At 47.6% G+C, this 27,375-nt stretch overlaps 2 protein-coding genes across 7 annotated transcripts in view; one reads left to right on the forward strand and one right to left on the reverse strand.

The window, feature by feature from the left end:
- RHEX (regulator of hemoglobinization and erythroid cell expansion) overlaps positions 1 to 14,683 on the forward strand; it is a 28,191-nt gene extending 13,508 nt beyond the window's left edge. For 3 of the 6 annotated variants that reach the window (XM_047841214.1, XM_047841211.1, XM_047841215.1), the window contains 5 exons: positions 9,410 to 9,964; positions 10,178 to 10,278; positions 11,583 to 11,711; positions 13,019 to 13,089; positions 13,618 to 14,683. In XM_047841214.1, the coding sequence (XP_047697170.1) occupies positions 9,954 to 9,964; positions 10,178 to 10,278; positions 11,583 to 11,711; positions 13,019 to 13,089; positions 13,618 to 13,818 (513 nt within the window). In that variant the 5' untranslated portion in view covers positions 9,410 to 9,953 and the 3' untranslated portion in view covers positions 13,819 to 14,683. Of the gene's footprint in view, positions 1 to 9,235; positions 9,965 to 10,177; positions 10,279 to 11,582; positions 11,712 to 13,018; positions 13,090 to 13,617 lie in introns of those variants that run through there. The other 3 variants (XM_047841212.1, XM_047841213.1, XM_047841216.1) reach the window with 3 other exon arrangements.
- A 6,671-nt stretch (positions 14,684 to 21,354) lies between these two features.
- Positions 21,355 to 26,849, reverse strand: AVPR1B (arginine vasopressin receptor 1B). Its single transcript, XM_047841122.1, has 2 exons — positions 25,910 to 26,849; positions 21,355 to 21,683 (listed from the first exon to the last, which is right to left on the reverse strand). The coding sequence occupies exons 1-2, from the start codon at positions 26,847 to 26,849 to the stop codon at positions 21,355 to 21,357; spliced, it is 1,269 nt and encodes a 422-aa protein (XP_047697078.1).
- Positions 26,850 to 27,375: the final 526 nt, after the last annotated feature.

Raw genomic sequence — 27,375 nt, forward strand, 5'->3', positions numbered from 1 at the left:
TATTTCCCCTTTTTGAAAAAAGAACATTAAAATAACCCCCAATTTAATTACCATAAATTTACATTCACGAATAAATCTATATTTGATATGAAAAATTATTGTCAATGAACTATTCGGGATTTGGCGAACCAAATCAGGTGATTGGGGGTTATCACTAAACTAATATAAAAGACAAAAACATTTAATGACCCAAAGTTTTCTTTTTTGTACAAATTTTCATTCTTTTTTAAAAAAATATGTTCTGTAGGTGGCTAACTATAACTGCATTGTTCTTCCTCATGGAACAGATTCCTTCCCCAGATTAATTTTTTCTCAATATAATTTTATTTTATTTATTTATTTATTTTTCAGTATATGAAGTTTATTGTCAAATTGGTTTCCATACAACACCCAGTGCTCATCCCAACAGGTGCCCTCCTCAACACCCATCACCCACCTTCCCCTTCTCAATATAGTTTTAAATGTTGGTATAATATTCCACTCTATACCTTCACCCTAATTTATGTAATCTTTGTGTTTCAATTCGGTTGTTTCCCATTTTTCACTTTTATAGTCAATAGTGGGTACAGCTACCTTGTGATAATAGCTTTAGCCCTATTCCAGATTGTCTGTAAACTGTTCCATGCCTCCTACCCCTTTATCATTTGGGGATAGGAGGGCTTTTCTTAAAAATGTTTTTAATCTAAAACCTTTTAAAGTTACGTATTGCACACACTGGTTCTAACGTTTTTGTCTATTTGCCTTTAAATTTTGCTTATTTGACTTTAATATGTGAAGTTTTAATATTTTAGAGTGGAATCTATTTTTCCTGTTGCTTCGTGACCTCTTCCATTGCGTATAAGCTGAGACAGTTTTCTCTCATCTGGGGATCTAATAAATATTATTGAATATGTGAATATCCAGTCTCATATCCTTCTACTTTTAATGACTCAAAACTATTTACTTCTTGAATCCCTTTGGAATTTATTTTGTTGTATCATGTCTGGGTGTAAGTTGTTTTTTTTCTTACAGGTAGCTAATTCATTATTCTGGGTGCAACATTTTCTAAATGACACTTTCCTTTCCTCCCACTGCCTTGTGAACCACTTTTATGATAATATTTATTGTACATCCTAGTGTAGTTTTTCAAATCTACACCACCCTTTAACAATCGTATGTCAGGAACCTGCCTGGTCACAAATCCTTTTCAAACGTGTTCCAGATCTTCTGGACTGTTGTTAATTTTTTGCCCAGATAAATTTTAGAATTAATTTGGAGTCGTAAAAAATTTCTCACTGTAGTTTGACTGGAGTTATATTGAACCAACAAATTAATTTCAAAATGATTTTTTTTTTTTTTTTTTAGTCTTCTGGATTGCCAGTCTGGAACATGGGAATGTTCTCTCTATTAGCGTCTCTCTATTAGTTTATGTCTTGTGCATCTCTCAGTATGTTTTTATTATTTTCTTCAAAATAACTTTCTTACAATTAAAATTATTCTTAGCTCTATGAGGCACAATGGCTGCTAAGGTTGCCGGGCCCCCCTCCATGCAATTCCATTACCTCACTGGTTATTGCTGATACAATAGGAAGAAGAGCTGGTAATTTTAGAATATTTATCATGCTTTCAGGACTTTTCCTGAGTAGTCTGATTAATCTCACTGCTTTTTCAATTGACCGTTTGGGATTTCTAGGTATAAAATCACATCTTTTGCAAATAAGGATAAATTTGACTTGCCCTTCCCCAAGCTGTACCTTCGTTAATTTCACATATCAGTTAATTAGCTTAGGCTCCAACACCCGGCTGCCTGGGCACAAAAGCCCCATTAACTCTTCTTACCACCTTGAGCAAATTACTTAATTTCTACGTGTCTTAGTTTTGCCCTCTGTAAAATGGAAATGACCATTATATTTCAATTAAAAAAAAAAAGAAAGAAAAAAAAAAAGGAGAAAAATAGCACCTACCTCCTAGGGTGATTGAGAGAATCAGGTGAGTTATAGATGTCAAAGTGTCACAGAACATCTCAATAAATATTCCACACCCTTATTATTACTCTAGGTTAGAGGTCGGAGGAACTTCTAACTTCCCAGGGTTAGAGTTTCCAGGATTAATTTTTTAAAATGGTTACAGCAGACATCTTTGTTCTTGGCTGCGAAAACATTTTACCACTTGGTAAGATGTCGATTATTGGTACAGAAGGGATATTCTTTATTATAGTAAGAAATTATTCTCATATTCTTATTTTACTAACTTAAAAAGTAAGAAATGAGTATTTTATTTCATCAAATGTTTTTTGGTGTTTTACTGAGATGAACATTTTAAAAACTGGTTCTTGGGGTGCCTGGGTGGCTCAGTTGGTTAAGCATCTGACTTTGGCTCAGGTCATGATCTCACAGTTTGTGGGTTTGAGCCCCGCGTTGGGCTCTGTGCTGACAGCTCAGAGCCTGGAGCCTGCTTCAGATTTCGTGTCTCCCTCTTTCTCTGCCTCTCCCCCACTCATGCTCTCTCTCTCTCAAAAATAAATAAATGTTAACAATAATAATAATAATAAAATAAAAACTTGATCTATTGATGCTATATTCATATCATGTAAGAGGCAATTTGCTGTAATGATTGAGAGCTGGGCTTGGTTTGAAATTTGGCTCTGGCAATGGTGGGGGGGTGATGGGGGACCAGGGCAAATTGCTCAACCTCGCCAAACCTTTCTGTCTTATCTAGGAAATGGTGGTAGTGTCTCTCCTTGCAGAGTAAGGTCATGTTAAATACCCAACATTAGTTTTCATTATTGTAATAACTAATTTCCTGGATGTTCCTGAAGGAACTCCTTGACATTATCCTATATTTACTTCTGTATTTGTAAGTGACAAGATCCTGCAGAGTTTTCCACCTTTTTTATGCTCTGGATCTGCTTATACAACATAAACATTACGTGTTCCTTAAAATTTTAAAGTAACTTATTTTCCAAAACTATTCGGGGGGTGCCTGGGTGACTCAGTTGGTTGAGAGTCTGACTCTTGATTTTGGTTCATGTCGTGATCCTAGTATCATGGGATCGAGCCCCACATCAGACTCCCATGCTGAGAGTGGAGCCTGCTTAAGATGATCTCTCTCCCTCTGCCCCACTCTCTAAAATTAAAACAAAACAAAACAAAACAAAAAAACCCCAACTGTTTGGACACAAAATTTGAGTAGATTAATGCCAATAATGCTTTTAATTCCTAAATAATAGTAACTCTCTTTTATTGTATGCTTCTTTCTTTTTTTAAAAATTTTTTTAATGTTTATTTATTTTTGAGAGAGGGAGAAAGAGCATGTGAGCGGGGGAGGGGCAGAGAGAGAGGGAGACACAGAATATGAAGGAGGTTCCAGGCTCTGAGCCATCAGCACAGAGCCCGATGTGGGGCTCGGACTCACAAACTGCAAGATCATGACCTGAGCCAAAGTCGGACGCTCAACCGACTGAGCCACCCAGGCGCCCCTATTGTATGCTTCTTTCTATGTGGCGAAAGTTGTAATAACTACTTGACATAACTCATCTTACTTTATCCTCAGAAGCAGGTATCGTTTGTATCCATCTTATTCAAACCTAAGAACCAGTTATTATTGCTCCCATCTTACAGATAAGAAAACTAAGGCTTTGAAGGGTTCAAGAACTAGACCAAGCTCATGCAGGGAATGAGCTGGGGTGTGAACCCACACTTCCAGACTCAAGTTCTCTGTCTTTAGCGGCTACATGCCATGCTGCCTCCCCGACTTCTTTCTTGTGATCTTGTTTTGGTTTTGGTGCCTTATGGAATCAATTTTGCTTGTTTATATCTTTCTAGAAACTCATGAATTTTATTGAGATTACATTAAAAAATTCCTTAGTAGCCTCACAGTTTTTGATCTCCTCTGTTTCCGTGGTTATATACATAATCGTGTATGTATACGGTTTCCGTGGTTTGGCTGATTTATGTTTCCTCCTTTTTTTGATTACTCCCAACTGCATATTAAATTAAGGAAGAAAAGTCTAGTAATGCGGAGGAGACTGGATGATATTATAAAATAGAAACAGATTTTGTTTTTCTTTCAAAATATCCCATTCCCATCCAAATTTGCTTCTCTTTCCCCTTCCTGACTTCAGTCTTTAAAGAACAGAATGCTTGGAGCTAGAAGGAGCCTGAGGACTTTCAAGCACCAAGCCCCTTCATTCTCCAGGGCCTAGAAAGGATTCTACCCGTCCCAGCTCCCCAGCAGGCAAGCGCAGGAGAGAGAGAGAGACAGAGACAGAGACAGAGCGCGAGCAATGAGGGGCAGAGAGAGAGGGAGACACAGAATCTGAAGCAGGCTCCAGGCTCTGAGATGTCAGCACAGAGCCCGATGTGGAGCTCGAACTCACGAACGGTGAGATCATGACCTCAGTGGAAGTTGATGCTTAACGGACTGAGCTACCCAGGAGCCCCTAAAGCTACTTAATTTTAAAAGATTGGTAGCCTAACAATGTTGAGAGTGATTATTGATTATTGCATTCCATATGATTTTCATGTAAATCATCTTCTATTGTGCTCTTTTTTCAAACGACTCTTTGTGACTCTTCAGTGAAAGCATGGTGTCAGCCAGGAGGAGGTGCGTCTTAATTATTTCACCTCTATGTTAGGCTGTACCAACGAGAGCCCCACGAGAGCTCCTCTATCAGAAGTAGGGGGAAACAATAAGATGGGACCCAGGCCTAACTGGACGTATCAGGACTTCCACCCAGGCCTGAAGCAAGCAGAGGAGAGGCTCCCAGCACCCTGCGGGAGCGTGATTGGGAAATGCCTGGCAGGGCGTTACATTAGTATTGGTCTGGGCATCAAAACTAAGCATGTGAAAGAGGATAGGAGAGTCCAAATCTTGATCATAGAATGAGCCACGACAAACTTTCACAGTCTAGGCACTTTTTTTCACAACATAATTACTCTAAATTGCTCATTTCCTGGTTATTTGGTATATGTGTGTATTGTGGGGGGAGTGCAAATGAGCAGATGTTTTTGCCCACTGTCTGATCAGCAATCTGCAATTAGACCCCAAGGAACAACCTGCTCATTGTGGTTAGGGGCCATTAGCCACTTAAATAATGACATCTGTCATCATTTTCATACCTCATCCTGTCCCTGATCTTATCTTCAAACTGTGCTCAACATGAATGCCTGACTTTCCTAAAATAGACCAACTCGATTTTTAATAGCTCTACTCCAGTCACCATCTTGGTGAAGTGTTTCAGGGTTGAACAACGTGTAGTTCGCAACTTCCTCGATTTACGATGGGGTCAGCTCCCGATAATCCCATCATAAATCGCAACTATTCTAAGTCGGAAATGCTTTTACTCCACCTAACCTACCAAACATCAGAGCTTAGCCTAGCCTGCCTTAAATGTGCTCAAAACACTTATATTAGCCTAAAATCTAATCATCTGACGCAGAGCCTATTGTTTAATAAAGTGTTGAATAGCTCATGTACTTTATTGAATCCTGTACTGAAAGTGAAGAACGGAAGGCGTGTGTGGGCACAGAAGGGTTATGAGTGTATTGTTTGTGGACCCTCATGATCGCGTGGCTTATTGGGAGCTGCCCCACATCAGAGAGGGTTTGCACAGCATATCGCCAGCTCACAAAAAGATCTAAGGTCAAAATTCCAAGTACGGTTTCTACTGAATGGGTATGCTTTTCCATACCCATTGTAACATCTAAAAATTAAGTCAAACTGTCGTGGGGCCCATCCGTAATCATCGAGTGCTTCTCACAAGCCTGATGTTGCATGAAGTTCCATACAAACAGCATAAAGCACTGAGCCCACACAAGAACTCTCTGAGATAGAGGCTATTGTTCTTATCTTACAGGTACAGGAGCTGAGGTACTGAGAGGTTTAATAATTCACATCTAGAAGGGAACAGAACTTGGATTCAGATTGAAGTCTGTTGGACTTTATGCTATATACTGACACAGGTTCTGTGCACCATTTGGTTAGTGAGATGTTCACAATATACCAAAATGATGGAAGGAAGCGTAGGCAATATGGTTCTGTACAAAGAGCCAAACTAAGATATTGGTTTTAAAATAATGGGACATTTATTTAATGCAGCGATTCTCGATTGGGGGCAAAAGTGACTGCCTCACCCTGGGGCATTTGGAAATGTGTGGGGTCATTTTTGGTCATTTTGGTTGTTACATTAGCCTGTTACAATGGTGGTCTTCCAAGATGCTGAATATCCAGTGGGGCGCAAAACAGCTCTAGACAACAAGGAACTGTCTGGCTCTGAATGTCACAGAGCGCTAAGAAACACTGATAAAGTAGAATAGTAGTATGCCAGAAACTCAAGTATGTAGCAAACTCAAATGGCTTCGGGGATCAGTCAGGGACGGAAGAGCACATACCCCTTCTTAGGGCATCCAAATCCAAATCTTTAAAGGATTTCATCAGACAAAATCACCTAGGCGCCGAATTTGGCCCGAGGGCCTCCAGAGTGGAACTTTTTAATGAAGGCTTTTCTGATCTGGAAACATGTTTACGATATACTCAGTGAAGAGAAAAAGCTGCTGATCGGTATGATGTTTAGAAAAGATTGTACACGTGTAAACACGGATTTACATGCACACCTACGCATAGTACATACATGTATGAGAACCTGTGGAAAGTGCTCTGGAGTCAACCGTGGGGTGATTTTGTGAAATGCTTTGCTTATTTGCATTTTGAATTGTACCACAAATATCTATTAGTTGTTTAATTTTTAATGAATAAGGAGAGAAAGGAGCCTTAAAAGAAATTAAAATTTAAGTGTGGTTTCAGAACCCAGCCCTAGTGGCTTTCTGGCCATCCCCTTGGATGAAAGAAGGAGAATAATTTCTGTGATTAAGGACAAATGAGACATTGAATATGAGGTAATCAATACTGACACACCAGGGGCGCCTGGGTGGCGCAGTCGGTTAAGCGTCCGACTTCAGCCAGGTCACGATCTCGCGGTCTGTGAGTTCGAGCCCTGCGTCAGGCTCAGGGCTGATGGCTCAGAGCCTGGAGGCTGTTTCAGATTCTGTGTCTCCCTCTCTCTCTGCCCCTCCCCTGTTCATGCTCTGTCTCTCTCTGTCCCAAAAATAAATAAAAACGTTGAAAAAAAATTAAAAATATATATATATACTGACACACCAGAGGGGCGCCTGGGTGGCTCAGTCGGTTAAACGTCTGACCTCAGCTCGGGTCACCATCTCACAGCTCATGAGTTTGAGCCCTGTGTCGAACTCTGTGCCGATGGCTCAGAGCCTGGAGCCTGCTTCGGATTCTGTGTCTCCTTCTCTCTCTGCCTCTCTCCCCTCGTGCTCTGTTTCTCCCTCTCTCTCTCTGAAAACTAAATAAATATTAAACAAAAAATACTAACATACTAAAACTCCTTTGAAAATGAACACTGTTGGTTCCCAGAGACACCAGCCTGTGATTTTTGGGTCTTTCATGATGCCATACAGCTCTCCTGGTGAAGTCCGATCTTTTGCAGCTGCCCCAGAAATCAATACTGCAATTTGCTTGAGAAATCGATGCCTGTCGAAATTTCAAGAGGGTGAATCCAAAATAAGACAAGAGCCAGGCATTTAAAATATAACTATACCCTTTTCCATCAAGTTGCCCAGTCCTTCAAGATCACTGTTTTTCCTGAAAAATCCCCATTTTGCTTCATCTCCATCGTTTCTGTGTTTTATTTCCAGCGTCTTGACTCTGCAAATTTCATTTTGTGCACAAGTCACTTTCGACTAAGCTTTCTTTCTGCAGTTTGCTCATCCTGCCGGGGGGATACTGGATTTTCTACCCACTGGTCTATGGACTTCAGGGACTTCCCGGAGTCCTTTCTCACCTGCCTTCTGGGGTGTGTTCACCTCCTGCTCCCTGCCCCCCCCCCCCCCCCCGCCACTGTAGCCCCTTCTTACCAGTACTTGATGCTTACGAGGCAACCGGGCACATTTACCTTGACAAGCAATGGGTAGATAGCGTTAGGTTCCTTTGGGAGAAGTATCTAGAATTAATTATGTAGGGAAGGGGGTGGGTTAAGGAAGTACGATGAAGAAATTGGGTATGTGTTTCTTCCAACTTTTGATCTTGTGAAGAAAAGCCACTGCCAAGGACTAGCGTGTTGGTATGTGAAAAGAGATGTATTTTCTCTCTGGAAACTTGCAGCTGGCCAACGCCCACAGCCCTGGAGAGGGTTTGGTGGCAAACCCCACAGCCTTCCTGCCCCTCATTGCCTTCTCTCTGTCTTGATTCTTGGTCTGAGTTCTGATCTTAGAAAGCCCCAGTGTGAAAACTACAAATAAAAACAAGACTTTCAGGACTTTCCCACTGCCCTTGGCCCTTGGAAACACTGATGGGGAAAATAGGCGTCAGGAACAGTGAAAGGCTGTTTCAGGTTTATGGTCTGCAGCAGGGCGGTGGGTGGTTGTCTCCCCATCTCTGCTGAGTAAGTGTCATCTCAGAGGCTTTGAAATTATCCTGCCTTTGTCTTTTAGTAAATTCCATATTCAGCAACATGCTGATGAAATTCATAAGCTGATTTTTTAAATTAATTTTTTAATGTTTATTTTTTGAGAGAGAGAGAAACAGAATATGAGCAGGGGAGGGACAGAAAGAGAGGGAGTCACAGAATTCGAAGCAGGCTCCAGGCTCCAAGCTGTCAGCACAGAGCCTGATGTGGGGCTCGAACCCACTAGTCATGAGATCATGAATTGAGCTGAAGTCGGACGCTTAACTGACTGAGCTACCCAGGCACCTGATTTTATTTATTTATTTATTTATTTATTTATTTAAATGTTTTTTTATTTAGTTTTGAAGGAAAGAGAGAGACAGAATGAGCAGGGGAGGGGCAGAAAGAGGGAGACACAGAATCCGAAGCAGGCTCCAGGCTCCGAGATGTCAGCACAGAGCCCGATGCGGGGCTCGAACCCACAAACTGTGAGATCATGACCTGAGCCGAAGCCGGACGCTCAACCGACTGAGCCACCCAGGTGCCCTGATTTTTAAAATCAACATATTCATGAGTGTGTAAGAGCATCCAGAGTCTAAACCCCAACGATATCCAGAGTCTAAAACCCCACAAAGCCACGAATGTTGTGCATGTGATTTCTTTCTTTTTTTTTTAAGTTTATTTATTTAGTGAGAGAGAGAGAGAGAGAGAGAGAGAGAGAGAGAGTGCAAGCAGGATACAGGCAGATAGAGAGAGACAGGGAGTGAGAAAGAATCCCAAGCAGGCTCAGCACCACCAGTGCAGAGCCTGATGTGGGGCCTGAGCTCACAAACTGAGATCATGACCTGAGTTGAGACCAAGAGCCTGTCGCCTAACGGATTGAGCCACCCAGGCACCCCAAGATTTGGATTTCTTTAACAAATCTCTCCTGGCGTATTCGCACATGTTCAACCCCTTGGTGCTTTCCAGCAGCAGGTGAAGATTCTCTGAAAGCCAAGACCAGTGGTTGAACGTGCAGGCTTGGACTTGGAGCCCAAATCCAGGCCCAACCACTTGCCAGCTGTGCAACCTCAGACATGAGCCTCTGCTCTCTGAATCTCATGCTGCTTGTTATCGAAAGAGCGTACTGATATCTCGGCCATGGGACCGTGTGAATCAGGTAGGATGGTGGGTGTGCCAGGGGCTCAGCGCTGGGGCTGTCATCGAGTGCGTGCCCACCCCGTTCGATGCTAACACCGAACTACGAGATACTGCCTGTTTTGTAGATCAAAGCTTGAAATCTGGGGAGAGGAAAGCCGGTGACCCCTTGAGCAGCTGGGTTCGCCTGAAGGGAATTGGAGCGTAGAACCCGGGAGTCCTGACCCGCTGCCTTGCCTCCTGCAGGTCTGTAGGACGGTCCCGCGGGTGGCACTACGTGGAGACGAAGTGCCCAGAGTGGTTCCTTCCAGGTGTCTTCTTCCTGCCCCCACCAAAGCCTGAGCCTCACCTACGCCCACAGCTGCCCTGCAAGTTCATCATGCTGACGGAGTGAGTGGCTCCCATCAGACTGTGCACCTGGCTTCCAAGCATGCACGCCACGTTCCCTGGCTCCCTACACCTTCCCGTCCAGAGAGGCAAAGAGACCTGCCCTGAGACACACGGCAACACCAGATGGCTGCCTCTAGCTGGGGGCAGGGTGGGTCTGCAGCCGATTTAGAATCTCCACAACCTCTAACTCTGACCCTGCTCCGTTCCCAACAGAGACATGAAGTTCTGGCATGGCTTAGTGATCGCAGTGGTGTCCCTCATTCTACAGACCTGCCTCTTCGCTGCCATCAACTACCTGCTCAGCAGGCACATGGGTAAATAGCCTGGCGCTCTTTCCTCCTAGTCACCTGTAGGGACCACCCCTGAGCTTATAGCAAGATGAGCCCCGGAATACCCCTTGAATACCTACTTGAGGATCCACTAGCCGGGTCATCCGTTACTGGGTAATCCCCACTCTGACCCAGCCTATTTCTGGTTGGAATGATGGCCCAAAGCCCTTCCACCACCCAGACCTTCTACCTAGGGATAAGCTTCTGCAGTACTCTTGAGGGTGGGCTCATTTAGCCTGGGCCTAACTTTCTTCATCACCACCAAAGGACTCAAAATGAAGAAAGGACTTTGAATTCCAGGAGAAGGGAATATGGCTAGACTAAAAGATGGACTTAAATTCTTTTTTTTTTCCAATATATGAAATTTATTGTCAGATTGGTTTCCATACAACACCCAGTGCTCATCCCAAAAGGTGCCCTCCTCAATACCCATCACCCACCCTCCCCTCCCTCCCACCCCCCATCAACCCTCAGTTTGTTCTCAGTTTTTAACAGTCTCTTATGCTTTGGCTCTCTCCCACTCTAACCTCTTTTTTTTTTTTCCTTCCCCTCCCCCATGGGTTTCTGTTAAGTTTCTCAGGATCCACATAAGAGTGAAAACATATGGTATCTGTCTTTCTCTGTATGACTTATTTCACTTAGCATCACACTCTCCAGTTCCAAGATGGACTTAAATTCTTGAACTGATTTACTGTGTTCTGTTCTGGGATGGCATTAAAATTAGGGAAAATAAAATAAAGGGAATCTAGGCTTCTCTAGCCATTCATTCATTCATTCATTCATTCAATATAACAGGGAACCAAACAAAAATCTGTGTCCTTATATAACTTACATATCATGGGGGGCACAGACAACAAACTAGATAAACAGGTAATATACATATGTTAGATTATGGTGAGTGCTAGGGAAGAAAAAGATGAAGCAAGGCAAGGAGGTATGAATTGGATGATGGCCAGCATCACTGAAATGCCAACATTTTAGTATAAACATCTGGCAGTGAGGAAGCGAGCGGCACCTGCAAAGGCCCTGAGGCAGAAAGCTGTTTGGAACAGAGGCCAGTGTGGCTGGAACGGAGAGAGCGGGGAACAGCGAGGCCACAGGGGGCCTTGGAGGCTGGGGCTTTGGCTTGTCCTGCAAGCAAGGTGAGAGGTGCTGCAGGGTTGTGAGCAGAGCGCTGAGGTTTGAAGAGGTCCCTCTGAATGTTTTGCCGTCTCGAGGGCAGTGCTCAGAGACAGGATGTCCCTGACCTGGAGAGCTGGCACTTTTGACCCTTGCCCTGTCCCCTTTAGCCAGCCAGAGTGAACGGATCCTGAAAGGGGCCAAGCTCCAGGCCCCCTGGCCCAGCCCTGCGCAGCGTCAGCCATGTGCTGCCACGGAGGAGACGCGAAGCGCTCCTGTGTCTGTGCCCCGTCACAAGCGTGAGTAACGGGGCAGGGGAAGAACTTGTCATAAAGCTTATTCTGCTCTGTCCGGGCCGTGGAGAGCTGCTCTGCCGCAGCCGGGCTCTGTCCTGGCCAGCCCAGCCCCTGGCAGGAAGATTCCTCCCACCCGCCTCCCCGAAGGCCTCACCAGCCTAGTTTCCAGCAAGCTACTCTCTCATCACGCAAGGCCGATCTCGCTGGGTTTGGGTGGGTCTAAGTTCTTTTCCCCCTCTGGTCATGTGTGAGCCACTGCAGAGGGGGCTTGGGGCCGTCTCTGCTCCTGTCTTTGTCATTGATACTATGGCACCTGTTTCCGTCTGGCCGACATTTCAACTGCCTCTGCCTGCCTCTGGCCGTGGTATCCAGGGGTTTTAATAAATGCTAGTGTTGGTGATGGTTCAAGTCTACGTTCCCCTCTGGCAGGCGAGCCAGCAGGAATACCACCCACTGGTTTTCTCTCTCGAGGCTTGGGTCACCAAGGTGACACCAGGTCACCGTTCACACAATGGAAATTGCTGCTTCCGAAGCAAGACAGCTACCCCTGGGTGCTCACTCCCCAGAGATCGCACCTTTTCCAGCGGGTTTTCTCTTGATGGATTTGCATCCGCTCCGACCTTCCGATTTTATCTTTTCAGTTGGGGAGATCTGGTTGTCAGGCTTCCCTGGCACCGAGATAAGACCTCAGTGCAGGAGAGAACCAGAAGAGACCACTCATGTGAATTTGGTGTTTCTGCAAAAAGGGAGGGGCACTGGCCTCATCGTGACCCTGGCCCTAGAGCGTCCCCGAAGCCTGGCCAGAATCAGAGACTCTCTGGCAGGGACCTCAAAGATCATCATGCAACCTCCTTGTTTCACAGGGAGCAAAACCAGACACAAAAAGGGATGTCACCTGCCTAGAGTTAGCGACAGGTCTAGAGCAAAACCTGTGGCCGGGACTGGGGAGGCCAGAGCTACGTGCTCGGGGCCACACTGCGTCAGCGTGTTCTGCTTCTCCCTCCAGCACAATCAAGTGATATTAGTCTTAGATGGAGCTGGACAGCGCGGCAGTGTCTGGACTCTTGGGCACATTCTTGCTATTTGGCGGGGTGGAGGGGGGCGCTTTCTCTCCCCACCCTTTCTCTGTTCAAGGTCTTCTTTCTCTATTGGGGGCTCCATATCTCTCTTCCCCGCTTGTCTTTGCATGGCTGGCTCTGCCTGACTTTGTCCCCTTCTCCCTTCCGTTGTGCCCATCCCCTCCTAACACCCCCCACGCCCCACCCCACTCCCCAGTGTTCCTTAGAAGAACAGTTTCTATTTCTCCCTAGATGACAGTGACACGTCCTCAGATAGCTCCAACAGCGCGGACGTCTCCGGCAGCTTGCCTCCCACCTTCCAGGTAATGGACACCCCTAGTGGTCCCAGCCCTTCATATGCAGTTGGGGTCCTTGCTGTAAAAGACTGAGCATCCAGGCCACCCCAGCTACAAGGATGGGAGCAGGGATGGAGGGGTTTCTTGAGTCATTACAACAACCTCGGGTGACGGGTGTCATGATCCTCGGGTTCATGGCATCCCCACAAAATGGGTCTGAGTGAACTATAAAAATGCAAATGTCAATGGACCACCTCCTCCTCGCCATATCCCAGTCACCAGGCCAAAGTCTGCTCTGAGTCCTGACCTCACGGGGATTGAGTCTCCACATCTTTCCTGAAACCCCTTAATTCCCTGCAGAGGCACAGAGCTATTGGTAGTGTTCCCCCTTGGCCTGGCCCTGCTCTCTGACACAGCCACCCGGAACCAGCTTCTCTCCCTGCCAGCCTAGGGCGAGACGAGGGTCCTTCAGTGAGAGTTCAGTCCTTGGGGGGGTCCCCTCCTCCAACCCTGGTAGGAATCTTGACCCACATTTCTCTGCTTTTTTCCCCTAAGGCCACCAAGGACGTGAATTACACACAAGTGGTCTTTTCAGCCCCTGGAGGACTAAAAACTGAATCTGCCCTGGACTATGAGAACATAAAGGAAACCACAGACTATGTCAATGTCAATCCAAAAAGCCACAGGCCCAATTTCTGGACTTTTGTGAACCCTGCTAACTCTGAGTCGGTAGAATACACTCAGGTGGCCATGTGAATTCTAGGGTTTTAATGGGGTGCAGTTCTCTACAAATTCTTGCACTTATTTTGGAAAGGAATTACTGTTTTTTGTGTTTTGTTTTGTTTTGTTTTTTAAACAAGGCATAGGAGAATAAGTAGGCCTGTATCTCATTCAGCAAGAAGGATTCAGGTCAGCTGCCAAGTAGAACTTCCAGGATAAATATGAATGAGTGGAGATATCAGTAGAGAAAGCGGTAATGTCTTTCTCCACAGAAAATTGTGGAAAAAAAAATGTTTGATCAGCTGTAGCAGAGTTCTGTTTGGTAACCTTGCCGTTAAAATGACTCTCCGGGCTTTTTAATTTTTTGGCAATAAACAACTTCCTTAAAAATTTTAAATGAAACGGCAACTACCAATTCCCCTTTTCCTTGTGCCTAACCCTGCACGCTGCCCCTTTTCAGAGCTACGTCTAGCTGAGCAATCCCGCTCTGCCCTCAGCACTTTAAGTAGGCCACTTAGAAAGCCCGCCATCATCCAACCTTCGAATTCCCTGTTTTTTAGGGAACAAAAGATGACAGACAGAGTTCTGGGTAAACACCAACTAGCATCACAATCTGGGATTCCAGAGAAAAATCTCCCCAAATTCAATCCAATGGAATGTAATAGTCTTTTCTGGATTGTTCTTTGTTTGTGTAAAGCCAATTAGGAATACAAGGGCACTTTCTTAGCTTGATTAAGAATAGCTTGTCTCAGGGGCGCCTCGGAGGCACAGATGGTTGGCTAAGCATCAGACTCTTCATCTTGGCTCAGGGCATGATGTCACAGTTCGTGAGTTTGAGTCCCACATGGGGCTTTGTGTTGACAGCATGGAGCCTACTTGGGATACTCTCTCTCTCTATTTCTCTGCCCCTCCCTCTCTCTCTCTCTCAAAATAAATAAACGTTAAAAATAAAAGAATAGCTTATCTCAAATCAGCTGACTTCATGATATTTACGGGTAAGGACCTAGAACATAATTTTATTGAATCATGAATGGAGTAAGTGTCCACAAACCTGTCGTTTCCTTCATCTAACATTGTTCTAGAAGTCCTAATCAGTACAATAAAACAGTTGCCCAAAAGAAGAACTGTCAGTACTGGAAAGGAGGATAAACTTGGTCACTGTTTGCAGACAGTCTAGTCCTACAAAGTCGCAGAGAATTAACTTCAAACGTTTTTAAATTGATAGCACGCAATAAGTAATAACCAGATAAATATACAATATACTTTCTTGAATAGCTAATTAAGACTTGAAAGGCAATTTACTTACATTAGCTAAACAAACATCTCAAAAGATGAAAGCCCTAGGAACCTGCCGAAGACAAATCCCAAGTCCAGATGAGTGGCATCCAGGTCTTAGAGACGATATGTTACCTGTGCTCCACCTGCCGGCTGTACATGACCTTTCCAGTCAACTTCCATGTTCCCAGCTTCCTCTTCCCCAAGATGATCTGAAGAAATGGTTTTGGTTTGGGTTTCTGGGACTGTGCAATTTTGCTGGCCTACGTGTCCCTCCACCTTTTGGCTCTCGTTCCTCTCCTGCTATGATTTGAATGTTTGTGGCCCCTTAAATTCATCTGTTGATATCCTAACACCCAAGATGATGGGATTAATGGGACGAGGGCGGGGGGGGGGGGGGGGGGGGGGGGGGCTCCGGTGGGATTAGATGGAGAGGGTGGGATTGGATGGAGGGGGTGGGATTCGATGGAAGGGGTGGGATTAGATGGAGGGGGTGGGATTGGATGGAGGGGGTGGGATTGGATGGAGGGGGTGGGGTTGGATGGAGGGGGTGGGATTGGATGGAGGGGGTGGGATTGGATGGAGGGGGTGGGATTCGATGGAAGGGGTGGGATTGGATGGAGGGGGTGGGATTGGATGGAGGGGGTGGGGTTGGATGGAGGGGGTGGGGTTGGATGGAGGCGGTGGGATTGGATGGAGGGGGTGGGATTCGATGGAAGGGGTGGGATTGGATGGAGGGGGTGGGATTGGATGGAGGGGGTGGGGTTGGATGGAGGGGGTGGGGTTGGATGGAGGGGGTGGGGTTAGTGCTTTTGTGAAAAAAGACCCTACAGAGCTCCTTAGCCCTTTCCTTCTGTGAGAATACAACCCATGTGAAGTCTTCAACCCAGATGGGGGCCCTCACCAACTGTGCCAGCACCCCGATTTTGGACTTCTGGCCTCCAAAACTGCAAGGAATAAATTTCTGTTTTTTAGAGGCCACCCAGTTTGTGGCATTTTGTTATGGCAACTGGAATGGACTAAGACATCTTAGGAAGCTTTTCTTTTCTTTTCTTTTTTATTGAAAAAAAATTTTTTTACATTTATTTATTTTTGGGAAACAGAGTGAGACAAAGCATGAATGGGGGAGGGGCAGAGAGAGAAGGGGACACAGAATCTGAAGCAGGCTCCAGGCTCTGAGCAAGCAGTCAGCACAGAGCCTGATGCGGGGCTCGAACCCACGAACTGTGAGATCATGACCTGAGCCAAAGTTGGACGCTCAACCGACTGAGCCACCCAGGTGCCCCAGGAAGCTTTTCTTAATAAGGAAAAAAAAGATGTTGTTGATTAGAGAGGCAGAATGAAGAATAAACACCAGCAACACTGTCTCTATCTAGAAATGAAACTCTATTTCTTATTGATCTCTTTTAACAAGAAGAAAAAAGACGTCAAGGGTGTGTTGAAGAGGTTCACAAGAGTTACCATGCCTCTGAGAGAGGCTGGGCAGGGACACGGCTGAGACCGCTCCCACACCAGGGGAGGGCACAACTGAAAAGGTGCCTGCTTTCTGCAGGATTCTGGAAAGCCCTGGGATTGGGAGGAGCACATGTTAAAAGAAGACTTAAACATCAGGTGGGTGAGGTCAAGGCACTTAGGACCTAGTCCCAGGGACAGGCAAGAGCATGTACCAGACATGTGACAAAAGAGAATTGACATACAGCAGTGAGAGCAGAGCCTCTAACTGCTTGGGCAGATTGGGTATGGAATGTGAAAATCAGACTTCATCCAAGGAAACGTCCCAGAGAGGGTGATTTCTGACCTCAGTTTAGAAAGAAGGGCGAAAAATAAATTGATGGGAGAAGAGGCAGAAGGAAAGGGAGCAGGTCTACCTGTTGCTCCTGTTGCTGGGCTCCCCAGCAATGCCCCAGGGACTGAGCCAGACCGAACTGCATGGAGAACTGTTTGTACTAGGCCTCCTGGAGCAGGGAATTGATGTCGGGGGGCACAGAGATCTGAATGCCACTGACCATCTGATTAAGATCTGTAATGAACTCTGCTACGATTGGTTTCAAAGCTATGACATTTGTAGCAAATAAATACATCGTGGAGGTTAACATTAGCACCTGCCCCAATCGCTCGTCCAGGGAAGGCATTCTTGGAGAGTGCTGTTTCTAAATAGAGTCGAACGTGTGACTAACAGAGATTGGATTGAACTTTGATGGTGCCGTTGACTTTCAGTTGCCCTGATAAGGAAAGGGGAGGGCTGATTTCATGTCCTAAGGAGTTTGGGCCAACAAGCTGATGACTGCGGCCAGCTAATAATTTGAAGTGATCCTCAAATTCATTGTTATCCGTGTTGCTAGAAATAAAATGTCCCTATTGTATGTAATACCTCCGTGATCTTAGAAGGTCAGCTGTGTAAATCTGTATGAGTGGTCGCCCGAGTAGTCACCTCTTTGAGGAACTCAGTGTCCAGCAGAATGAAGTCACTTTCTCTCATGTTGTATGTCATCGGAACATCCAGGGAAGGACCGTGCTGTGCCACTCTGGGTTCCTCCATGAGTGTGGACTGGATTAAAAATCTCTTCAAATTTATCTTACAAGATGCAGAGAAGCTGATTTTCTGCTGGCAACGAGTAAATCGTTGATTACATACCAATAATGAACTGGGACTATATAGTGGGCAACAATAAACGTGACCTGTCTTCATGTAAAGAATCAAGCATCCAAATTCCTACCATGACTCCAGCAGAACTCCATAAGCCGCACTATATCACTGGTCAACAAGACCCAATAGGGTAAGGAGGTATTTTATGCCCACCATCAGTAGGCTTTTTGCTTCCGGGATCAGGACACATTTCCGGGCCCAGAGGGGCTCCCAAAAGGCCTTCTACCCAAGTCCCAGCCTCTAAACTGAACACATTATAATAACTACAGCTCATCTGCGTTTCTGAGGGCCCACTAGCTTTCTCAAACACTCATTTTCAGGCAGGAATTTCTACCCTCAGTCCCTCACCCTGCCCTTGTTCTCTGTCCTTTCTTGGCAAATACATCCTCCATGAGCTTAGAGACAGAGAAACATGCGTCCAGGTATCTCTGGACAACTGGGTCGAATGAAGAGCCAAGACTCCAGATCTGTAAGGAAAAGGTAGCAGGTATTAGAGCTGAGAGGCTGGGCGATTTTCCCAGCCTGTCCTGTGGGTCAGCTCAGGACCCACTTTCAGCTCCACACTGCCACCTTGTGGCTCCAGGGCAAATCCCAGGACACTCCTGTTTCCCTCAAGTGGGAGAAGGTGGCTCCCCAACCCTCAAACTCTCTTCCCCATCACCACCCCACTCAAGAAGAGCGAACCTGGGGCACCCAGGTGGCTCAGTAGGTTAAGCATCCATTCTTGGTTGTGGCTCAGATCATGGCCTCCTGGTTCCTGGGTTTGTGCTTACAGCACAGAGCCTGCTTGGGATTCTCTCCCTCTCTCCCTGCCTCTCCTCACAATAAATAAATAAACATTTAAAAAAGAAGAAGAAGAGCAAATTTTATTTCATATTGTATATCTCATTGTCACTGCTCCTAGGAAACAAAGATGCCCAGGAATTTCCTGGTTATCAAGGACTTTTATTGGTCAATTTAAACCGCATCTCCAGGTTCTTGACCCCAAGTGAGCTACTGCAGCCTGGGCTGAGTCTAGAGCTCCTTGATAAATAAAAGACTTATTTACATACAAATCACAGACATAGACATCTGGAAAATTGCTGGTTTATACCATACATCAGAAAAAAACCATTCTGAGAAATCTCCACAGTCCACCAATTCACCTCCTCCTGCCATCTTCTGCCCTGCCCACCCTCTGCCCCTTGCTCCCACATGGGTTCTAAGGGACTGAAGTACTGTATTTCACAGAGTCCACAGGATGTATAAATATTTTACAGAAGTGCCTATCCCAGAGACAGCATGGTTCCATTTTGCCTGTTTTTAGCTGTCAGAAGTGAGATTGACCTGAGAGAGCAGAGACCATCCTTCTTGCTTCCCACAGGGACCCTGGAGGTCACTCACCAGAGGCATCGTTGTCTTCTCTAACATCAGTAGAGTGTTCTATAGTTTATGGTCTTACAACCTTCCCGTCCCCAACAAGGTTAGTTGTTCCTGTTTAATAAATGGGGAAACCATTGCTCAGAGGGATTAGAAGACTTGCCCAAGTTCATATGTCTAGAAAAGGAGTGAGAGCAGAGCTCAAACCCAGGTCTTTGGAGTATAAAGCTGGTGTCCCAGTCATCATGATGAGCAATGATTTACTCGGTACTTAGGCACTAAGGACAGGGATTTGGGGTGAGCGGCAGGGTCATTGGCTTACACACGAAGGCCAGGAGAAACTCCAGCACTCATACTGCCATGGGAGGCTCCTGAGCCCAGCTCTGCCAAGACAGATGGACAAGGAAGAAGTGGCTGGATGTCAGAAACTGACAGGGGCAACAGAATGCAGTGAAGAGAGACCATGGGCCCTCACATCTGCCTTGAGCCTTGGCCCCATCCGGGTCTGTGTCCCACTCTCTGGTTCTTTAGCACTGAAGGCTTGGGACACTTTGCTTACTGAGTTCTTATCTTTTAAGGAAGCCTAAGGAGGCTTCTCAGAGCTGAGTGACCTCTTAAAGCCCAAAGTTACAGTCATTCCCTACAGCTTCCTTAGGAGTAGAGGGAAGAGAATCTGTTCCCTAGAGCTTCTCTCAAGGTAGATAATCAGCCCCTTACATCAGTAGAGAGCTCATGCCTCTACCAACCACTTTTACATCCACAGTCTTATTTGACCCTCATAACAGAGGTGAAGGATAAGCCAGACTTCTCCCCATGTTGGTCATCAGTGATGGTAGAACCAGGATCTGGTTCTTCTGACTTTTCAGCTGATGCTCTTTCCATTATCAAGGCTATCCCTTAGATTAGAATCGGAATTAGGGTGGGGAAACCACCCCATGATCTAAATCCCACTGGAGGTAACGAGGAGGAACAGGGCAAAGCCTCAGAGTCTCCCCACGCCACTGCCTCTCCCAGCTTCAACATCACAGAATTGAGACCAAAAGTAGACAGTGTGGCCATGGAGGGATCCATCATGACCAGAATTGAGTCAAAGGGTATAAATATCATTGTCATGAAAATCCAACAATTCTTCTAGAGCCTGTTGGTTAGAAAGGCTCTACTGTAACTCCATAGAGTGTAGTCTTGCAAAGTCATGACAGTTTAGAGCTGGCAAAGATCTTACAGATCATCTGTGTCCTAACAGGTCAGAAGACGGAGTCCCCGAGAAGGGAGGGGACTTGCCCGAGGTCATGCAGCTACCTGGAAGCAGAGCTGAGTCTCAAATCCTGGGCTGCGGACTTCATCGCGGCATGCATGGTTCGTAGGGAAGCTCTGAAGAGCCTTGAGGAAATCCAGAGCCATGATCCAGCCCCACTTTCTGTACGGATGTCCCCTCTGGGTGGCCCCAGAGGAAGGTGCAGTGTGGATCCCTTCGGGGAAGAAGAAAAGAAACCGATCCCTGCTGCTTCGGAGGCTTCGTCCACTCTTAATTTTATTGTGACCATTTTCATCTGCTCCTTTCTTCTTGTCCTTCTCATACTCCCTCCCAGGGGTATTCCACTGAGCATCTACTTTGTCCTGTCACCCCTCCTATAGAGGTGGATGGTACAGGGAGCAGTGGCAGAATTTTTGCTAGTTATAGATGCTGCACTAAATCCCACATCTCCCTTCACTAGACAGGTGGGCATAGCAGGTAAAGCTGATCTATCTGCTCTACCCACCTCCGTTTGCTTTCCTTCATTGAAGAAGCCTCCTTCTACAAAACAAACAGACAAACAAACAAATCCAGTATCTAGATAGAGAAACAGAATACTTTTCACACTTTTTCACTTCTCCCCTCTCCTGGTTGGGCTGGGTGTGCTAGTCAGATTAGGATGGGGGACAAATGGTCAAGGTGGGAGACCAGCCTGAGTCCCTGCCCCCTGTGGAGGCCCAGATAGGGCCGTCCTCGGCCTGCCTGAAATCTGGGGTGAGTTCCCAGACACTCTGCGAATGCACAGGGTCAGGGAAGCAGATGTTTTGACTCTCGCTGACTCCCAGCCTCTGAGATTGGGGGCAAATAAGGGCAGCCCACACACCAGAGGCAGCTTCAACACCAAGGGTAGGGCAGCCCTTCTGGGCCCCTCACCCTACCTCAAACTGGGCTCCCCCAACTCCAACCTTGGCCCTCCCGGCTTTTACACCCAGTGTTGAAATGAGCAGAGACCCTCCACTAGCCTCGCAGGCATGCCAGACTTCAAGGAACGTGTTCCCTAAAAGACACCGGTCTCTGTGGAGGCTTCCCCATCCACCTGCGCAGAGTCCTTCAGTGACCCTTCGGTCCCAGGGCCCCCACCGAGTCTGGGGTTGAGGGTGAGGGCGGGCAGGCCGCTGGAGCAGGTCAGCAGTGTGGTGTGGTGGCTGGAGAGGCTGAGGCTGGAGAGTTGCCGGCGTGGCCGGGGCCGGGGACCCCCGCAGCAGTCCGGGTGGCACAGCGGCCATGGCCGCAGGTGGCTGTTGAAACCCATGGAGACCCAGGGGTTGCAGCAGCTGCTGAGGTTGCCCAAGAGCATGGAGATGGTGAAAGCCACGTTGGTTGAATCTGCAGAAGGAGAAGCATAAGAAGCCTTAGAATCACAGAGCTGGAAGGGACCTGGGAGAGAGTCCAGGCCCCCACCGAGCAGAGGACAAAACACAGTTCCCAGAGGAGAGAAAGGACTTGCTTGAGTTCTCTGGTTAGAAAGGAGCCGGGACCCCTGGATGGCTCAGTCAGTTAAGCACCAGACTTCAGCTCAGGTCATGATCTCACGGTCAATGAATTCGAGCCCTGTGTCAGGTTCCGTGCTGACAGCTCAGAGCCCAGAGCCTGCTTTGGATTCTGTGTCTCCCTCTCTCTCTCTGCCCCTCCCTCACTCATGGTCTGTCTGTCTCTCTGTCTCTCAAAAATAGACATTAAAAAAGTAAAAAGAAAGGAAGAAAGAAAGAAAGAAGGAGAAAGAAAGGGAGCAGCACAGCTGGGACTTGAAGCTGGGACTCCAGCTTCAGAGTCCTACCTCACTGGGTTTTGTTTGCAAGCACAGAGTAAGGGTAGGAGTTAAGGTTTGCTCCAAGCTGACTTTCTTTCTTTCTTTCTTTCTTTCTTTCTTTCTTTCTTTCTTTCTTTCTTTTTAACGTTTATTTATTTTTGAGACAGAGAGAGACAGAGCATGAACGGGGAGGGTCAGAGAGAGGGAGACACAGAATCTGAAACAGGCTCCAGGCTCTGAGCTGTCAGCACAGAGCCCGACACAGGGCTTGAACTCAGACCGCGAGATCATGACCTGAGCCAAAGTCGGCTGCTTAACCAACTGAGCCACCCAGGCACCCCTCCAAGCTGACTTTCAAGGTGTAAACACAGCCAGGGAGGGACAGGACCAGCTTAAATAGGAGACAGTGTCTTTGTTCCAAAACCTAGAACTTGAATCCCCTCATGGATGGAGATCTAGAATGAGAAAACTTCTGTAAGACATGCAGGGAAAATACCTGTGATTCTAGGCCAAGCTCAGGCCCCTTTGACCCCCAATATCATTTATGTTGTAGATACAGGTGCACACTGTCTTCTGGATTCTGTCTTCTTTGACCCCTCAAGGACAGTCCCCCTCATTCTGTCACTCAGTCATTGAGCATGAGAGCACAGACAGTGCCAGGCCATTGCTGGGGACCTGGGTGGGCATCTAGAGTCTAACTGCCCTGCAGGTGCCATGGCATCATCTCCAACTGCAGTGGAGGGTCAGCTTCCAGGTACAGGGCCCCCAAGCATCCCTTCCTGGATGAATACTTGCTCTGTGTCCTCAGAGATTATACCCAGGGAATGGACCATCCTGCAGGGAAAAATGAATTTCTCTCTTGGACGGTCAAAAGGGGAGAGTGCAAACTGGTAAGATTTTTTCCAGACACAGTATTCTTTCTGAAGACTACATGAGCTCCACATGCCAGGAGGAAAGCTTCTGGGACAGGCCTTGACCTCTGGCTAGACACACCCTGTTACATGAGGCGTAGATTGCACACTGCATTACCTTGCCTTTTGGCAGAGGCTATAGAATCATTGAAAGCAATGTCAGAGCTTTAAGGAAGCATAGACTCGAAGCCAGGTCTACTGACTCTAAGACAGCAGTCCTGTGCCTCTGTGAAGTTTCAACCAACACACTCAAAGGCAAAGCCCTTTGCCTCCTCTGTAAAGCACTGTGACGTCTTCAGATACTCTGGTTCTCCCATAGGTGTGCTCCTAGGTGTGGCTACAGAGGGAAGAACATTTGACAGAAGACGTAGATCATAGGGGTGAGAAGCTGAAGGCGTCTGGATTGACCCATGTAAGGCAGAGAAGTGAGGGCAAGGGGCGAGTACCTGTCCGTAGTGGAGGGACCAGCCTCAATAAAAATAGATCCTCCTTCATTTTTCCTACATCCTGGCCTGCTCCCCAGCTAACATAAAACCTGGATGATGCGGAAGTTGTGGGAGGTTGCTTTGGCCAACGGGGTGGTGTTCACCCTATCCACTCTATCGATACATATTTAGTGCCTAGATTAGGCCAGGGATGGAGGGGTTCCACAAGCGCCTTGCCTGAGAAACATCTGTTTGATTTGGCCCCATCTAAGCCAGGCCCAACGCAGGGCCTGGAGATGTGCCATGAACACCAGAGTCTACAGAGGCTCCACCTCTCAGCCCTTAAGGGCAGACCCACAATGCTCAACCCTAGGCAGCCACCGTATCTTGGCAGAAACTCAGCCGAGAGTTGGGGGGCAGGAGCAAGGCCCAGGAGACAGGTAGACTCTAACCAGACACTCAGGGACAGGAGGTCAGGAGGTTGGCGTGCTGTGGAGAGGAACTGGGTGTACTGGAAAGTAAGTTTAAAGTAATGGATCTCAGCCCGACTAGAAGGGCCCCAAAGGGCTTCCGCTTTTCTGAGAGAGCATATTGTCTGTAAGGTAACACTTTGTCTCTGTTCTCTTGGCTCAGAGAGGCCCTTGGTGTACTGAGGGACAGGCTTGTGATCATAGTGACACAGCAGGCAAGCAGGGGAGCCTGCACTGGCTGGGTGGCAGGGTCTGCATCCTCTTGTAGGTTCCTTGATAAAGGGGCAACTGACTATGCCCTGCCCCCCACCCTGCGTCATTAGCTAAGCTGGGCTGAGAGTAAAGCCATGTCATGGATAATGCTTGACCTATAAAGACCTTGACTCAGGTCCTGGCCCCACCTCTTACTAGCAGTGGCACTTTGGACCAGCGTTTTCCCCTCTGCGAGTCTCGGATTACTCAGACATACAGCAGAGAAGGCCACCACTAAGCACCAAGGACTGAATGTGCTTGGCACTAGGAAGCCCTCTCTCCTTCTATTCTGTGTGTGAGTAGAGCAGGGTGGTCTCTACAGTTGGTTAGAATCAATACATTCATTGCTTAAAGGGTAATTTGCAAAATGCCTCTTGTCCAAATGGATGTCCAAAAGAAGGGATAAAATGAGACCATAATAGTTTGGTATTATTCTCACAATTCTCTTGCAGGGTTGTGTTAAATTCATGAACAGCCTGGCCCTTATTTAATCTCTCCAGAAAAGCAAAGTATATTTGGCTTCAGAGTGTCCCAGGATGAGCAAAATGAGGTTAGAAACAAAAGCACAAGGGAAGGGGGAACCACTCCCTAAGGGCTGGTAGGAATTGGTAGCCTGGATCTGCTGGTCAGCAAACTCTCAGGAAGCTTCCAGCTCCCAAAACCTGTGCACAGGGCCTCCCTAGGGCAGTCACATGCTGTACCCAATATACATCCCAGGCTATGCACAAGACATGCACTGGAGAACACACACTCACCCCAGCCACAAACACCCAGATGGGTTGACTTGCACGTGTCCCCATGCCGCACTCTTCTTAGGAGAGGAGGAACACCACTCTCCAACATTTAGGCTGCCCAGACACAGCCCTACCTTCCTGAGTACACACTCATCCCCAGATAGCTGGACCATCTGGCAGTATCTAAAGCTCAGGAGGCTGCCATCTACCTCCCCCCAGAAAAAAGACAACAGCACGGCCTCCCATGTGCCAATTGGAACATGGTCTTCATGGTGGGTCCCATTTTGTTTTTCACCTAGAGGAGGAAGTCCCCTCTCTTCACCACTTCCAGAGCCAGGATTATGAACAGGGCGTAGGGTAAAGGAAAAAGACGAAGACACAGCAGGCCTGGGTTCTACCCCTCACTTCGCCACTCCCTAGCTGTGTGGCCTTGCGCAGGTCACATTTTCTCTCTGAGCCTCTCTCTCCCATTAGCCAAATGAAGGGGTTAAAATTTCAGGCTTGAAATTTCAGGGTTGTCGTGTGCCAACATGCTAATTAATTAGAAGTGGTTGTTGGGAAGGAGTTTAAAGTCTTGTCCAGCCTCGAAAGGGAAGAGCACCGACAAACACAGCTCATGGGTCACAGACTGTCATCCTGGACAATTTGAAAATTCTTTTCAACGCGGTCATTCTATGATTCTAATGCTCATGTATGAAACTGGGAGTTGATTGACCCAAACTGCCAACAGTCATGCTTCATTAAGGCCACATGTTATTTTTAAGTGTTTAAATTAGGTGCCCAAATTGTAAAGTATGGAGATTTTACATAAAAGATACTCACACAGCACCAGGAGGCTGGTCAGGAGTTGTAGCTTCTCATGTGAAACAGGGACTCCCCCACCCCTTTCATAATTGCTTCACTCATCTGTTACCTGCCTGGCCCGGAAGGCCTTATAACCCTCTCGTCGCCCTGCTTTCTCCCTTCCCTGCTCCTTTCCACTCACGCCTCCCACACGGACACACACTTGCCTTCGTCAGGGGCATCTTTGTCCCACACGGACCACATCTGGACGCTGAAGAAGGGTGCCCAGCAGGCAATGTAGGCCAGCACAATGACGAAAGTCATCTTCACGGTCCGGATCTTAGCCCTCGAGATGGTACTGATGCTGCTGACCCGGGATGGCAGGCCCCGTGTGGCGGCAGCTGGGACAGAAGGCGACATCCTGTCCCAAGTCCTCCAGCCCCTTCCTTCCACCTTGCGGGCCTGCGTCTTGACTTTGAGGTTCTTACAGATCTCGTGGTAGATGAGGCTGTAGCAGGCCGTGAGCATGACCACAGGCAGGACAAAGATGGCCAGGGTGGTCCAGGTGATATAGACCCGAGGCCCCCAAGGGAAGCGGAAGTCTGCCCAGCAGTCCAGCACCCCCGTGCCCTGGAACACCTCCCGCAAAGAAAAGATGAAGATCTGAGGCAGGCTGAGGATGGCAGCCAGCAGCCAGGGAGCGGCGATGAGAGGGTAAGTGGACTGGCTGGGCTGCTGGAGGCTGCGCAGGGGGTGACAAACAGCCAGGTAGCGGTCCAGCGTCATGGCCAGTAGCATGTAGGTGGAGGCGAACATGCTGAGCACCTGCAGATACTTGACGGCCCGGCAGAGGAGGTCAGGGCCCTGGAAACGGTAGGTGATGTCCCACAGCAGCTGGGGCAGCACCTGAAACAGGGCCACACCCAGGTCAGTCACGGCCAGGTGCAGAACAAACAGGTGCATGCGGGAGCGCTTGCGGCCTGGCTGTCCCAGGGTCAGCAGCACAGTCAGATTGCCCCCTGTCGCCAGCACCAGGACCGCGGCCAGGACTCCGATCTCCACCTTGGCCAGCTCCTCATCCCGGCCCATCCAGGGTGTGGTGGCATTGGGGACGGAGAAGGTGCCCCCGGGAGTGGGGTTAGCAGCCCAGGCAGGCCCAGAATCCATGGTTGAGTGTGCTGGGGGTGGGGGGAGGGGAGGGGAGGAGGGAGAGGGAAGGACCTACGGATGGTGTGGAGGCTAGTGGAGACGTTTGATGGCTGAAACGGAGTGGGGAGGGAAAGGTTTCAGACGGGGAGAGAAGAGAAGGGGGATGGCAGGAAGATGGTGAAAATAGAAATAGTTAAGAGGTTCGGGATAGAGGGGAGGAGAGAGAAAGAGACAAGGACGGAGCAGAGGCTGATCGACGATGTGGAGGGGAGACCTGGGAGAAGAGAGAGAAGGGCTCAGGGAGACAGGGTGTCAGGAAAAGAAGAATGGATGGGGCTGTGCAGGGTGAGGCTTCTGGAAGGGAAAGAAGCCTGGGGCGCTGCCACCACTTCCCAATCCACCCCAAAGTCACTTTCTCCCAACTTTTCTGGAAGTGGAAAGCGGATGTCCCTAAGCTTGCTTGGAGGCGAGGTCCACACCATCAGCGTCGCGTGCTGGATGACCCTGCCAAGCCAGCGCCAGCCCCCGGGAGCAGCGACCAGAG

The sequence above is a fragment of the Prionailurus viverrinus genome, chromosome F1 (genome assembly GCF_022837055.1).
Source record: "Prionailurus viverrinus isolate Anna chromosome F1, UM_Priviv_1.0, whole genome shotgun sequence".
In the NCBI taxonomy this organism is placed as follows: domain Eukaryota; kingdom Metazoa; phylum Chordata; class Mammalia; order Carnivora; family Felidae; genus Prionailurus; species Prionailurus viverrinus.